The 13,464-nt window shown below is 32.8% G+C and overlaps 2 protein-coding genes across 8 annotated transcripts in view; one reads left to right on the forward strand and one right to left on the reverse strand.

Annotated features, from left to right (window-relative positions):
• The window catches only part of LOC149792263 (NAD(P)H oxidoreductase RTN4IP1, mitochondrial-like), a 58,674-nt gene extending 47,946 nt beyond the window's left edge, over positions 1-10,728 (reverse strand). Inside the window, exons 1-5 of one of the 7 annotated variants that reach the window (XM_089970800.1) lie at positions 10,630-10,708; positions 10,164-10,222; positions 3,964-4,210; positions 2,338-2,489; positions 587-655 (exon numbers count right to left, since the gene is read on the reverse strand). In XM_089970800.1, coding sequence (XP_089826926.1) covers positions 587-655; positions 2,338-2,489; positions 3,964-4,204 — 462 coding nt within the window. In that variant the 5' untranslated portion in view covers positions 4,205-4,210; positions 10,164-10,222; positions 10,630-10,708. Of the gene's footprint in view, positions 1-586; positions 656-2,337; positions 2,490-3,963; positions 4,242-10,163; positions 10,223-10,370; positions 10,406-10,440; positions 10,466-10,504 lie in introns of those variants that run through there. The other 6 variants (XM_089970797.1, XM_089970798.1, XM_089970799.1 and 3 more) reach the window with 6 other exon arrangements.
• A 24-nt stretch (positions 10,729-10,752) lies between these two features.
• LOC149792265 (mediator of RNA polymerase II transcription subunit 14-like) overlaps positions 10,753-13,464 on the forward strand; it is a 107,931-nt gene continuing 105,219 nt past the window's right edge. Inside the window, exon 1 of the mRNA XM_089970795.1 lies at positions 10,753-10,846. The gene's annotated coding sequence lies outside the window, so the exon portion shown is untranslated. The remainder of the gene's footprint in view (positions 10,847-13,464) is intronic.

Below are 13,464 nucleotides of genomic sequence, written 5' to 3' on the forward strand. Positions count from 1 at the left end.
GTTAGATTGCAACTACTACTATTCATTTTCTCTACTGTATTTTAATAATGTAATCAAATAATTTAAAATAAGTTTTTGCAGTTTGCATTAATTTTATTTCAATAAATTAACAGTAATCTGTAATTCTTTCTTAAATCAAGATATTGCAATAATATTACAATATTTTGCCTAATATTGCAATATATCACAATATGATTTTTAATTCAATACTCACCCCATGTTTCTATATAATAATTTGAGGGGGGGGGGGAAATCAGTGACTAGTAGGAAAAAGTTGCATAAAGAACAATTACTGGTAAATTTATTTTCCAATAAGTGGAGGAGGCAGCCTTAGAAATGTTTTGAAATAATACATTTTTACTAAAGAAACAAAATTTCAAAATTTGTTAAAAGTATAGAATGGGCTTATCATCAACCATGTAATCATAAAGAGAATTATGGATTATTTTAATTTTATAGGGGATTCCAAAAAAATGTGCCTTTATGAACCAATGACTTGTTTATGGCACTAAAATTTCTACACGATTTCAATATTATACAGGATTCAATTCTGGGGCTGATCAGTAATTAACAAACAGAAACAAACCTCTGATTGTCCAACAATACAGTACTGTGCATGGGTCCCTTGCTTTTGTGCAGCTATTGCTCCCCACACCTGTATTAACAGAAAAAACCAGCATATAAGAAAAAAGAACCCATAGATAAACTAATGCTAAATAATAATATTTTGTTGACAAGAACGGAAAGGTAGTGGTCTTTGATTAATATTTATTTGTTAGATGATTTAGAATAACATATGATCCGAGTTGACAAATTTGTGTTCTCATAGTCATCTACATTTACAACATTGCAACATTTTTGTTATATTGTGGCACTCACCCATCACATACTTTTGAATTTGACCTGGTTAGATCATGTACTAATGTGTACATTATAGTCATCTATATTGACAACACTACAACATTTTTGTTATATTGTGGCACTCACCCATCACATACGTTTGAATTTTACCTGGTTAGATCATGTACTAACGTGTACATTATAGCCATCTATATTGACAACACTACATCATTTTTGTTATATTGTGGCACTCACCCATCACATACTTCTGAATTTGACCTGGTTAGATCAAAGTGCTTATGTGTACATAATAGTCATCTACATTGACAACACTACAACATTTTTGTTATATTGTGGCACTCACCCATCACATACTTTTGAATATGACCTGGTTAGATCAAGTGCTAATGACTAAGCTGGATATATAGAACATTTTATAGGAATGTGAGTTTTGCCAGGAAAATAATATTTTGGATTGCTTTTCTGAAGTATGTGAGTAAACCCTATAAAACAAAGTGTTAATTTAGCTGCATGATAACATAAGTCTTAAGTCTGAAATGAACTTGTATGGTGGCAGCAAGCAACTGCTAAATGTAGGTAGCCAGCATAACATGTTTGTCAAATCAAAGACATCTCTATGTTTCATTAACATGTAGGTTTAGGTGTATATTTCTTGTCACTGTTCATATACCAATGAATACTGGCCTCTTTGTCTGTCTATCTCTCAGCACACACTTCAATGAACAATGCCTTGGATCAAACTCAAGCTTTTTATGCAAAGCTACACTGCTAATTAATATGGAACTTTAGAACACAGAAATGCAGGACAAAAGAGGTGCTAAGAGACATCACTGCACGTTACAGGCCGATGTAGAACAGAAATAGTACTGTTTCCTGTTTATTAGTCATGTGCTCTGCTTTATACACAAAGTGTATAGTATTCAATGCAAGTAGTGAAGTGACCTACAAATAGAGCCATTTATAAGTCAAGAACTTAAAAATGTAAATGTCGCATTTCATCAGCAATGCTCAAGGCTTTCTTTCTTTGAGGTAAATTAGATTACACTTTCTTTCAAAAGAACACTTAGAATACATGAGGGGCCTGGTCTAGATTGAGTAGGGCCCCAGGTAATCTGATATTTTTAACTCTGGGGAGACACCCAGAACACCCTGCTTCATTTCTGATATTCTTCAGGATTAGTAAACTTTTTTTCATCGTCAGGTAGCATCCAAGAATGGGTTACCAGGAAAAGAATCTGGTAGCACACCTTATGTTGCCCAAAAAAGACATTAAAATAAAATCTTACCTTTGAGACTTTCTTGTTAATTTTTATAAGACAATGAAGCTTATTCTACTTTGTGAAATACTGATATAATTAAGATTGAAAACAATATGTTGACATGGTAATGATATCATCAACTGGGTTGTCCAAATTCATTATATGGCAGCCTGGACTATTTGTTAGAACCTGATCTTGAGAAAGCAACGTTTCTTGCCTCATCTCCTGGCTTGTATCTTGTGACATCTTTGCCTGTCTCCATGACCACCCCTGAAAAGTCTCGACCAAGGATCAGTGGAAACTCTGTTCCTCCTGCTTGATTCCATAGTCCTTGACGCAGCACATTCATCATTGCTTTTCCATAGCCACCTGAAATTAAATATAGACACTTAATGTCCACCAAGGAAAATTTAATACAGTGACTAAGTAAGTGTTAACAAGAGCACCATGAACTGAACATTACATGCCCCCTGCCATGTTTATTTCATTTTTTGTAGAAACCCTTTTCTTCTTTTCAATACAGTGACTTTCACCTTTGAGGTTACGACCTCAAAATCAAAAGACTTCTTCGTTACCTTAAGTGCAAGCTATCTACAAAGTTTTTTTATACAAGTTTTGGATGTAGATCTAATGTTATTGTGCAGAAGCCATTGTTCTTCTTTTAGTCATAGTGCCCCTGACCTTGACCTTTTGACTATAAAATCAACAGGCTTATTTCCTTAACCCAAATGCAAGCCAACTACAAGCTTTAGCTGAGGTATTTAATGATAGAAAACTGATGTTATTGCATATAAACCATTTTTCACTTTTTGCACAGAAAGTCCACTGGGTTCCTCCTTAACACAAGTGCAAGTCATAAACAAAGTTTTGTAACTGTAAATGGTGGAGAATTTGAGATTTTTGTGGAAACAATTTTGACTTCTTCAATCATTGTGACTTTTCACATTTATACTTTGGTCACTAAAACTAAAATGGCTGTTTCTTAGTATAAATGCAAGCTTTCCAAATATCTTGTTGCTGTAGATTGTGGAAAACTCAAATTATTTTGTGGAACCACTGTTACTCTTGTAGACACAGTTACCTTGACCTTTAACCTTTTGACCTAAAACCAATAAGGTTCTTCCATCCTCCAAGTGCAATCCATCCATAAAATTTGGTAACTGTAGATGGTGGACAACTCAAGTTATTGTGTGGAAACCAACTTGGTAACAGATACACAAACATCATAATATAATATATTCTGCCTTATGTTGAGAAATAAAAAAATTGCAGAAACCTAAGCAATAAAGTATTAACAGATGATATAACGAAAGGTAACTTGCTGAAGGTACTTGCTACATAAAGGTTACCAGCACAGCAACCCCCACCCCAAAACCCACAAAAACTGCCAAATTACATTTTTCATTCTAAATGCTCTGCATTCTTTCTGAGAACTGAAAAAAAGTATGGCACAAAAATTCACAACTGCTCTTTCTCTAGTCAATTTGAAAGCATTAACTTGCATCCTGTGCCAAGTTAAAGTTGTTATTGATAATTCCCTACTTAATTCTTACATCTACCATCATAAATTATTTGTGCAAATGATTTTGCACAATATTTACAAACAATATATCTGATAATATGACCACCTCTTTATTTTAACAAATGTATTAGACTGGTTCTTGTTTTATTATGGAAGAAATGCTCTAATATTATTGTAAATGAAGTAATGGCTATTATACATAGATTGTAAAAGAAGGTACAGAGGCCACATTTATGCCTTTGAAATAGCAGTGAAACTGTTTTCAGATTCGTATTTGTTCTGTTAGCTGTTAAATCCATTTTTAATGTTTCTTATAATCACCTCTCATCATGGTATCAATAGGGTTGACACTGGCAGCATGTACTTCTATCAAAAGGTCGGTTGGTTTCTGAATGTTAGGAACTCTAGCTGTGGTTGTTGGTGTCAGTTCCTCATTCCCACCATACTGAAAGATCTGCCAAGCACTCATCTGTTTTCCCATTCTAGTTTTGACTTTTGGTGCAGATTTTGTGCAAAACCTTTGTTTTAAAAGCAGGTGGCAAAGTCTCACATTTGTCTTCATGATTTTCTTAAAGTAAAAAATGTAGTAGTTCCTCAAGCTGTTATGGAAGAATAAATACAAAAATGTGTCCTGACAACTTAATTATGGACTGTTTCAAGTCTCTCTATACCATATGCATGTAGCTAAAGTACTTCATTTGTACCTGGGACCACATGCACATGGATAGGAATCTAATTATTTACAGCAGTAAACAGTACATTCCCTTTTGATATGCAAATAAGGGCACTTAACACTTGGAGTCAAAAGAACCATAGCAATTTCAGTGCTTGTAGGACCATATTTTGTAAACCTTACTGCTTTACTATTTTATCACAGACACAGAAAATAGCATGTAATAGTTAAGAATGCATTAATGTGTCTTTACTGTAATCTTTTAAAGAAAATATATTGAAATGTTTTGTGAAAAGTTTAGTTTACAAATTTTACAGAATTTTCTTTTGACACTAAAAGCACTGGCCAATACAGAAATTTCTCATAGATTCTGTATGGAATACTTCAGGAATCCATATGGAAGAGATACGAACTGAAAAAATTATGGAATCAGACAATTTATTCCATATCAATTCCATAAGTACTTCACAGCAAGTGAAAATTCCATATGGAATAAAGTTGCAACTTTAATCCATAAGCACTTTTCTCCATATGGAAAGCAGGCTCATGTATTCTAGCATCATGGAAAATACTCTCTGAAGAATTAATAAACTAAACTATCTGATTCAAATAGAAATATTGGTGGGAGTTAAGAGTACATGTATATGTCAGTGTAGCTGATGTGGAAGGATAAATATATACCCATACAAATTTGAAGAAAACACATGCATGTCAGTTTTCTTTTATTTATTTCCACTGATGTTTAAAAACAGACAAAGACATGACCAAAAAAGTAGAGAAAATGTAAACATGATCAGAATATTAATATCTGGTAGTACATGCATAGATGAATCTTTGGACTTAAGAAAATTGCATGCAAATTGGATTTTGGGCTTGATTTGATGTTTACTCTGAAAAATAACTGTTTGGGCTTCCTATTAAAATATGCTCTACAAAAATGATACCCTAGTGAAAATGTGACTGAATTTTCTGCAAAATCACAGTGAACATTTTTTGACATTCACTCAAATGTCTTTTTTCACTAAAATTATGGTACTTTAGGAGATTTTACCAAAATTTCTGAAAATATCAGTGAAATATTGTGATTGAAATTTCACTGACTCAGCCAACATTTCTGAAAATATCAGTGGGAATTTGTGATTGAAATTTCACTGAGAGTTTGTCAAAAATTCTGAAAATATAGTGATATTTTGTGATTGTAATATCACAGACATTTCAATAAAAAATATCAATAAGATATAATAAAATTTATTTTTTGCAATTTGAATGATTTTCAGCAGCATTTATATTTCCTGTTTCTGATAGCTGTAATTGTATTGTCTATTTTGGGCATAATAACTTCTTTTCACACGTTTCCTTGTTATATTTCTTGTTAAAAAATTTTGTTGTTGTATTTTTGTTTAACTTCAACTGGATTTAACTGCCCTCAAATAAGTTTTCTTGTTTTCCGTTTTAAAACAGAATTTTGCTATTCTCCTAACCTGAATCTGATTTTCCTTGATACGGACCCTATTTTTAATATCGTCTCTGAAACTATTTTTTTAATAATGCTAGATCTGGTTCCATTACGCAATGAGCTTTCTAATAAGTATTTGTTCTGTTTATAATTTAAAAAATGATCACTGTAAAGAGCTTTCTGACTTGTCAAAATTTTGTAATTGCCCAATGAATCTTTGCGTAATGGAAACTGATGGGAATGAGCATGCTTGCTAAACATGGCAATTTGAATTTTCGAGCGGGATACGAGATTGAATAACCATTTGAAAAATGTGTGTCAATGAGAAGGCCTAGCATTTCGCTTTTTGTGCCATAAAGAGCTTTACAGTAGTGGCTAACATGCTAAATAGGACAAGGAATTGAACCAGGATGATTTTGAAGTTATATAACTCAAAGCTGATTAACTTCCAGAATGAATTTAAGGAGGGACAACATATAGATCACTGATGGGAATTGTTGCCAAATACTCATGTCTATCAAAGATAGTCGTATCTTTGTGGAATCTTCTTGGTCCACAAGTAGAATCATCTTTTAATATTGTGAGGCATTATTGTGTATATTATCAAAAATTCTAGGTGTGTTAGAATTCAGTGTAAAATAAAGAGTAATTATATCATGATAAATGTTTTTCATGGCTGCTTATGGAACAAGGACTAATTCAAGAGACCACAACAGCATCATAGTTTGGACATTAATAAAAAATCAAGTCTGCAGTGCAAATGACATCAGGCACGCTCCTAGTATTTCTTCTTTTCATTATCAATATCTCAAATGGATTCTTTTCTGTAATTCTGCATTATTTTCACAGTCGAATTTTTCAATGCAGATTAATATTTTATAATTTATATTTTTATGTTGATGTGTTCACAGATGCCTGTGCATGTGTTCCTGGCTTGATACTTTGATTTTTAAGATCACTTAATTATTTAGTGTCAAGCCAGATTCTTCACATCATGTTGTATATACTGTAAATATTGTACATAACAGAGAGAAGGCCTCAAGGTAGATTAGTTCTGTAACTAATTGAGTTACCTTCTCTAAATAAAGTTGTTATTATTATTATTATTATTATTATTAACTCCCAGTTCAATAGAAATCTGAAGCAGATTTTTTATGGTTTAGGCAGAAAGCGCTTTAAAAACATGCCTGAAATCTGCCTTAAGTATGTCTGGAAAATTTTGTACTGGATGGACTATTACCAAATTCCACATGAACTATTTATGTATAACATATGGACCATTTACAAATTCCAAATGGTATATTTCCCAATTCCATATGGACTATTGCCAAATTCCATATGGCTTATTCACAAATTCCATATGGATTATTGCCAAATTCCATATGGAATTTTAATTTTATTCCATATGGACAACCTACAGATCTCATGGACTAATTTGCATATTCCATGTGATTTTCCATACGGAGTATGTAAGGAATCCATAAAATTTCCATATGGATACACTGAAATCCATAAGAGTGGTTCAGCTATAGAATAAAAATGTCCATATGGATATTTCTGTAAAAGTACGTATGGATTCCATATCCAATCCATATGGAAAATTTTGTATTGGAGTGATAGCTTACACGGTAGACCATCAGACTCATAATGTGTGTCACTGAAAACAGCACTTAAATAACAGGAACAAATTTATCAATATTGATGTTTTGTTAACCACTTTACTATTTCTTTATCAGCAATACAATAATACAAACTGACATATTTGTTTACTTCGCATATATATAAAAAATATAAAGCTGCTAGTCTTTCATAAAAAATGCAGTATACATGTTTTTTCCAATTTGTAAACCTTTAAATCTGTCATTACATTCAGGTGTGGGTTTCTATGAATCATAAATTAAATGAAAGCTATCAGAATGGAGGAGAGATCTTTGTTTTACCATTTAATAAATTTAAATCAAATTGGATATTTTAATTTTGAGTAGAAATTCTAGAAAGTTTTGGTTTCTTTAACAAGAACAATTTTATCGCCAAAAATAATCTCTGGGGCAAGGAGGGCCATTTCAATTCCTAGATACCAGGGTTAAATGGACCACTTGAAACTTTATTTGCAACTTAAACAGACCGAGTGATATCTAGAAGCTAAGCCGGATCAACCATCCCAAAAGTAAGTGGTACAAAAGTTGCAGATGCTGTAATTAGCACAAAGCAATAATCTTTTTATGTAATCCAAAATCTCCGGTGCATAGAAACACCAAAATGCAATGAAACACCGGAATGCATTGAAAACACTGACATGCATTATCGTATATACAGAACAGGGTCAAAACAGACCGGTACCAAAAGTGCCCTTGGCTAAAATGGACAAGAAGAAAAGGTAAAATGTCTAACTAGCATTAGCAACAAAAGATGAAATAATGCTACCGCAATTTTAGATTTATAAATCTATTAATAATTAAAACAATTATTGATAATACATGAATATTAAATTCTAATATCAAGTTCTACACATATACCTTACACTACAACAATATTGCACACAATGTCTGTGAAATAAATTTAACAGTACAATATAGTATGCAATTCTAAAATAACAGCTGCAAATCAGAAAGTCTTGTAAGTCTCATAAGAACAAATGATTTTATTGGACATTCAAGAAAAGAAAACAATCAAATACAGATCTTAAATTCATGCTTAAAGACAAGTCCAGTTATGTCACTGTACGTGTGATGCAAAGTTCAAACATTGTGATTTAATACTACATATAGGGCCATATTTTGTGATTTTAGTTTTGCTGTAATAAGGGAAGTTTCTTCAAAATTTATTGACTCTTTTCAGTCAAGACTGAGAAATCAGTTGCTGACCAAGGTAAACAGACCAACACAATTGGATTTGACCGATGACAAAGGACTAACAATTGTGAGGCACTTAACCATGTGTTAAAGCAGATTAAAGAGTGGAAATCGAAGCCTCTGACAGAAGTTGTGTCTCATTTAAATGACTTGGTGGACAGACATTTCAAAGATTTGAAAGTGCATTAATGAGACTGGTAATAGTGACTTGCTGACAGAGACAATTTCAAATATCAAGGATGGGTGACACAAACTACTGAACAAAGACCAAAACTGTGCCAAATGAAAAAAACTAAGGCAAACAAACAGCATAATTTTAGATATGGTATATTGCAATGAACACACTTCTTGTCCCATGGTAATTTCCATGTACAAACCTATATATACTATTAATTTGTTTGAATCAGCTTTCTATTTTCAACCTAATTTTCAAAACTGCATATGCCACAAATCCACTGTTTGATTGCTAATAAACTGATATCTTTATATGCCCACATTTCTTGTACACATATTCTAACCATGTTCAAATTTCATATTAATAAGATTTAATTATAATTTTATGATTGGTTATGTAATGCAGTGTATATAAAGATGTATATACTAGAACCGGGTGGTATGTTTTCTTCAAACCTGTGGGCCACATCGGCCAAAAATGTAATGTTCGTGGGCCATGAATGCTGATTTACATTATAATTATAGAACTAATTATTGCATGAGCGCAGGCCACACAAAAAATTCCCGCAGCCACCCTCTATTAGAAAATTGTCTAGCAAGGCAACATGTTAATTAGTATATTTTAAGGAATGAATTTTATATATATATATATATTCAAGTTTTCTTCAAGAGGTCGTATGCTGAGGCCACAGACTTGTCAGTTTATTTGATATAAGTTGGGATGTATTTATTTTTGCTGTTGCAATATTTAACCTTATTTACTCTCCGAGTGGGCACATCAGACTTGCCTTATTTAATTTTTAAACATTTATGTGTTATATGAAACAAGTAAATTTTGAAATATATTCCAAAAATTGTCTTTGTGTATTGAACCCATTTCTGCAACTATCCAATATTCCATACTGTTCCTCCAATAGCAGAATAAAAAAAACTGTTAATGAAAGACTGTCTATATGCTTGAAAGCATGCATTAGCCAACCAGCATGCATTTGTGTATTGTTAACATAGTCTGCACCAGTAACAGAAATCGATATGAAAAATGTAGCTACTTTGAATCATGTTATTTTGTTTCAAATACCGAAATAAGTAAGGAAACGATTTGACATGCAATTCTTGCACATTTCTTTGCATTTAGACCATCAAAATAATTGTTCGGTCATAATTTGTGATAGTTACACTTTACAGCCGTTTCACTTGCTGGTTGGCCCACATCTCACACATCATGGAATTAAAGATAACAAGAAAAATGACCACAATATAATAATCAAATTAATAAATGATTATTAATATCTAGTTATTATTAATTGCTTAAGCATTAAATTCATGTATACATGGAATACACACTGTTGATATTAAATTTATTTACATTCAAAACTGTTGCTTAAATGTGCAGATTCCAGCTTCTTGTTAATTTGAGTTGCATCGCTTGAAGTAAAGAAAGTACATATTAATGTATTCTATAAATAATGTTAAATATCACACAAATTATACACATCCAATATACACTATGTTATCTATGATATAAATGAAGCGCATTTCGTTGTTATTATTGTGTTCTGCTGTTTCTATGCACCCCAAAATATGCAATAACATTGTAGTCCCTCAATTTTGGCAAAGTAAAAAGTATATTTCATGACTATTACTTGATTTGTACTTAAAGTATTGCATAAATAGCAACAAAATTATAGTTTGCTTATATGTCTTTACATTCTTGACCAGGACCAGAACCTAGTCCTACATGTAAGACCTCGACGTTGATGTTTAAGTTTTGGGCGTCTATAACATGTGATATATTCATGTTTTGGGCGCCTATAACATCTGATACGTCTTACATTGTAGGAGTAGACAAGAACCCTGAACGATCTATTGAGCTGGAAAAATACGTGGGATGCAAAGATAGCTCATACACCGGTTAGCCACATGTAGATCCTCTTAGAATAATTGGACCCAATACTATCAAGTGGGTAAAACAACCAGTCTGTGAAATGGCGGTGTAGTCGGTGCTGGCTGAAAACGATACATAAATTCATTATGTTTTGCATCCAAATTGTACGTAAGATGAATATATGCATATTCATTTTAACAACAATACTTAACGTACGACTTTGTGTAATTGTAAATAGCAGCGATACAATATAATCAATAATTTGGAAGATTTTCTTTTTTTCTTTAAACAGGTTACCTGTTTTCGATGAACGGTACTATGGGTCATCATTGTCTGTATCCCAGCCCTCAGTCTCAGAAGCGATTTGTTTACTTTCTATATGCATGCGTCAGTTTAAAGCATTCATATTTAGAATAATCTAGGGTAATAATGACTGTTCCTTCTATTCGTGTTTTAAATGGAACTATACTTGTCGCCTCCCCCACCCCCTGTAATCACTGGTGCTCGACGCGAGCTTGATGTTGAGGGGGAAAAAAAACCCCCAATAATCTGAAGGAACAAAATCATACAGTTTCGGACCCCGTATCTTTAGTTTGGTACAACGCAGAAGAGTCGATAATGGCTTGATGAATATAAAAGTATCTCTGGAGTAAAATAAAACTATATAGTATGGTAGTGTGCCTTTAAAGAAGGAAATCGAGGGTCATGGGTAGAACTAAGTATTTGGAACTTATGTACATTCTTTCTTATATATTGTGATAGAGAGGGTCCTATGTCAGAACGGGTCATGTGGGTAATCTAAGGTATTTTTGTCACTGTTTGATTTTTACCCCTTCAGATTATTGTTTAATTTTTCTCAGCATCAAGCATGTGTCAAGCAACTGTGCCTGCAATGTCCCCCTTCCAATTTAAAAAATGAAAATCTTCAATAATATAAAAAGAACAACTGAAGTACGCAAATATTCGTCATTTCATTCATTAATTTATATGTTTGAACCCAAGTTTCATTAGTGGGTCCTTAACATTTACATTTTTCAGGGCTTGTGTTTTTTTTTTTTTAATGCAGTAGAACTGCTGTACTGTTGAGGAGAATCTCCTCAAATATTTACAATGTCATTATTTATGGTACACGATGTTAACATTAATTTGTGAAAGGCAACTGCCATGAAATCATGCATAAAAATTGAGAAGTTTGCTTAGAAAAGTCTGTTTTTTCAAACAGCAGGAGTTATACGGTCATATACTTCAAGAACACAACATGAAGAGATTCTGAATGATTAATAATAGTGATTGACCAGTGTTCTCAAAGTTTCAGTGTGCAGGCACTTATCACTGCACATCTCAATCAACCGAAGATGACCTATCATGGATTTTAATTTTAATTTTTAAATATGTTTAATCTATTAATTTACACAAAACCTATTTGATTGGAAAGGATACACTCTCATCTATTTCATGATGTATGATTGAATTGGTTGACACTAACACATCTGTTTGCTAGGAACCTTTCTTGCAGCAACACTTGAGAGAGCAAATATTTATGTAAGTCTGTAAAAAATAATACAAAATAAAATTTATAGTGTTTTTTGAAGATGTCAAATAGTTTGAATTGGAGTACTATTACCCATATCATATCATTTATGAGGTGGGTTAGGGGTCATCCATTTAGTACATATGCAAAAATCTGGCAAAACTTGACCCCTCCAGTCTCTCTGTACACATGCATACTTTTTTACACCTCCCACCTGTGTACGGATATGCTTGATGACCCCCCCCCATCCAATTCTGTAGAACAGCCTGTATTTAATACATGCAGAAACCATAACAGATTAATAATATTAACTAACATGTTTAATAAAACATAATTGTCTGTCAATGTTGAATGTCTGGCTGCATCAAAGAATTAAGCTGCGTAACTTTATAAACAGTTTGTCTAGTGTCTGCTAAAATTCAAATACTGACTGAACCCATTTGAACGGGTTACATATTAGACAAATTATTATTGAAGTTTCACCATCTCCTGTTTCCTATGCGTATGTACATTATCAGTAGCCCCCCCCCATACAAGCTTATGCATTTGGGTTACTACCTCCCACCTTATGCGTACATGACCCCTTAACAAGACATATTGAAGCAACAGGGTGTAAACAATGAGAAACAGGCAAAATATTGTTAATATACTTGCATACTGTTACAACTCTGTGTTATTAAACAATGTAATAGAATGTTTTAATTGAATTTCAACCTTGAATGTGCTGATGTACCCATGGCCTTGAATGAGTCAGTGTATTAATAATTCACAATAATCCCAAAATAGTTTTTTAGTCCAAAATGTGAATGAGCACTTTGTAAATTTTCAACAAATACTTTAAATAAATAATTTCGCACAAATTATATCTGGGCACAACTATAAGTGATTCGACAAAGACTGATATTAAAGTAGGAATAAATCATCTTTTTGATCTGAATCATGATAAGATGACCATGATGTGGGTTATTTTACTATCAAATTTATAAACAAGTAGCCTCTAGAACCTTCTAAGGTCAAGTTTAAGGCTAGGTCTTGAACTCACTGGACATGTCAAAATTTTGGGAAATTTCTACCAGGTACCTGTCAGTCCTAACAATCAGTTACCCGGGTACCTGATCAAAGGTAAATTGTATTCAACGTGCACCTAAGCTGCTTTGTTGTAGGTTCACACTTGCCAACCCTCAAGAGTGGTAAAAGCTTAATTTGTTAATAGTATAGGTGTCAAAAAGCATGATCTGAGCATAAAAAGAG

The sequence above is a fragment of the Sinohyriopsis cumingii genome, chromosome 9, assembly GCF_028554795.1.
Source record: "Sinohyriopsis cumingii isolate HCF-2022 chromosome 9, ASM2855479v2, whole genome shotgun sequence".
Classification (NCBI taxonomy): domain Eukaryota; kingdom Metazoa; phylum Mollusca; class Bivalvia; order Unionida; family Unionidae; genus Sinohyriopsis; species Sinohyriopsis cumingii.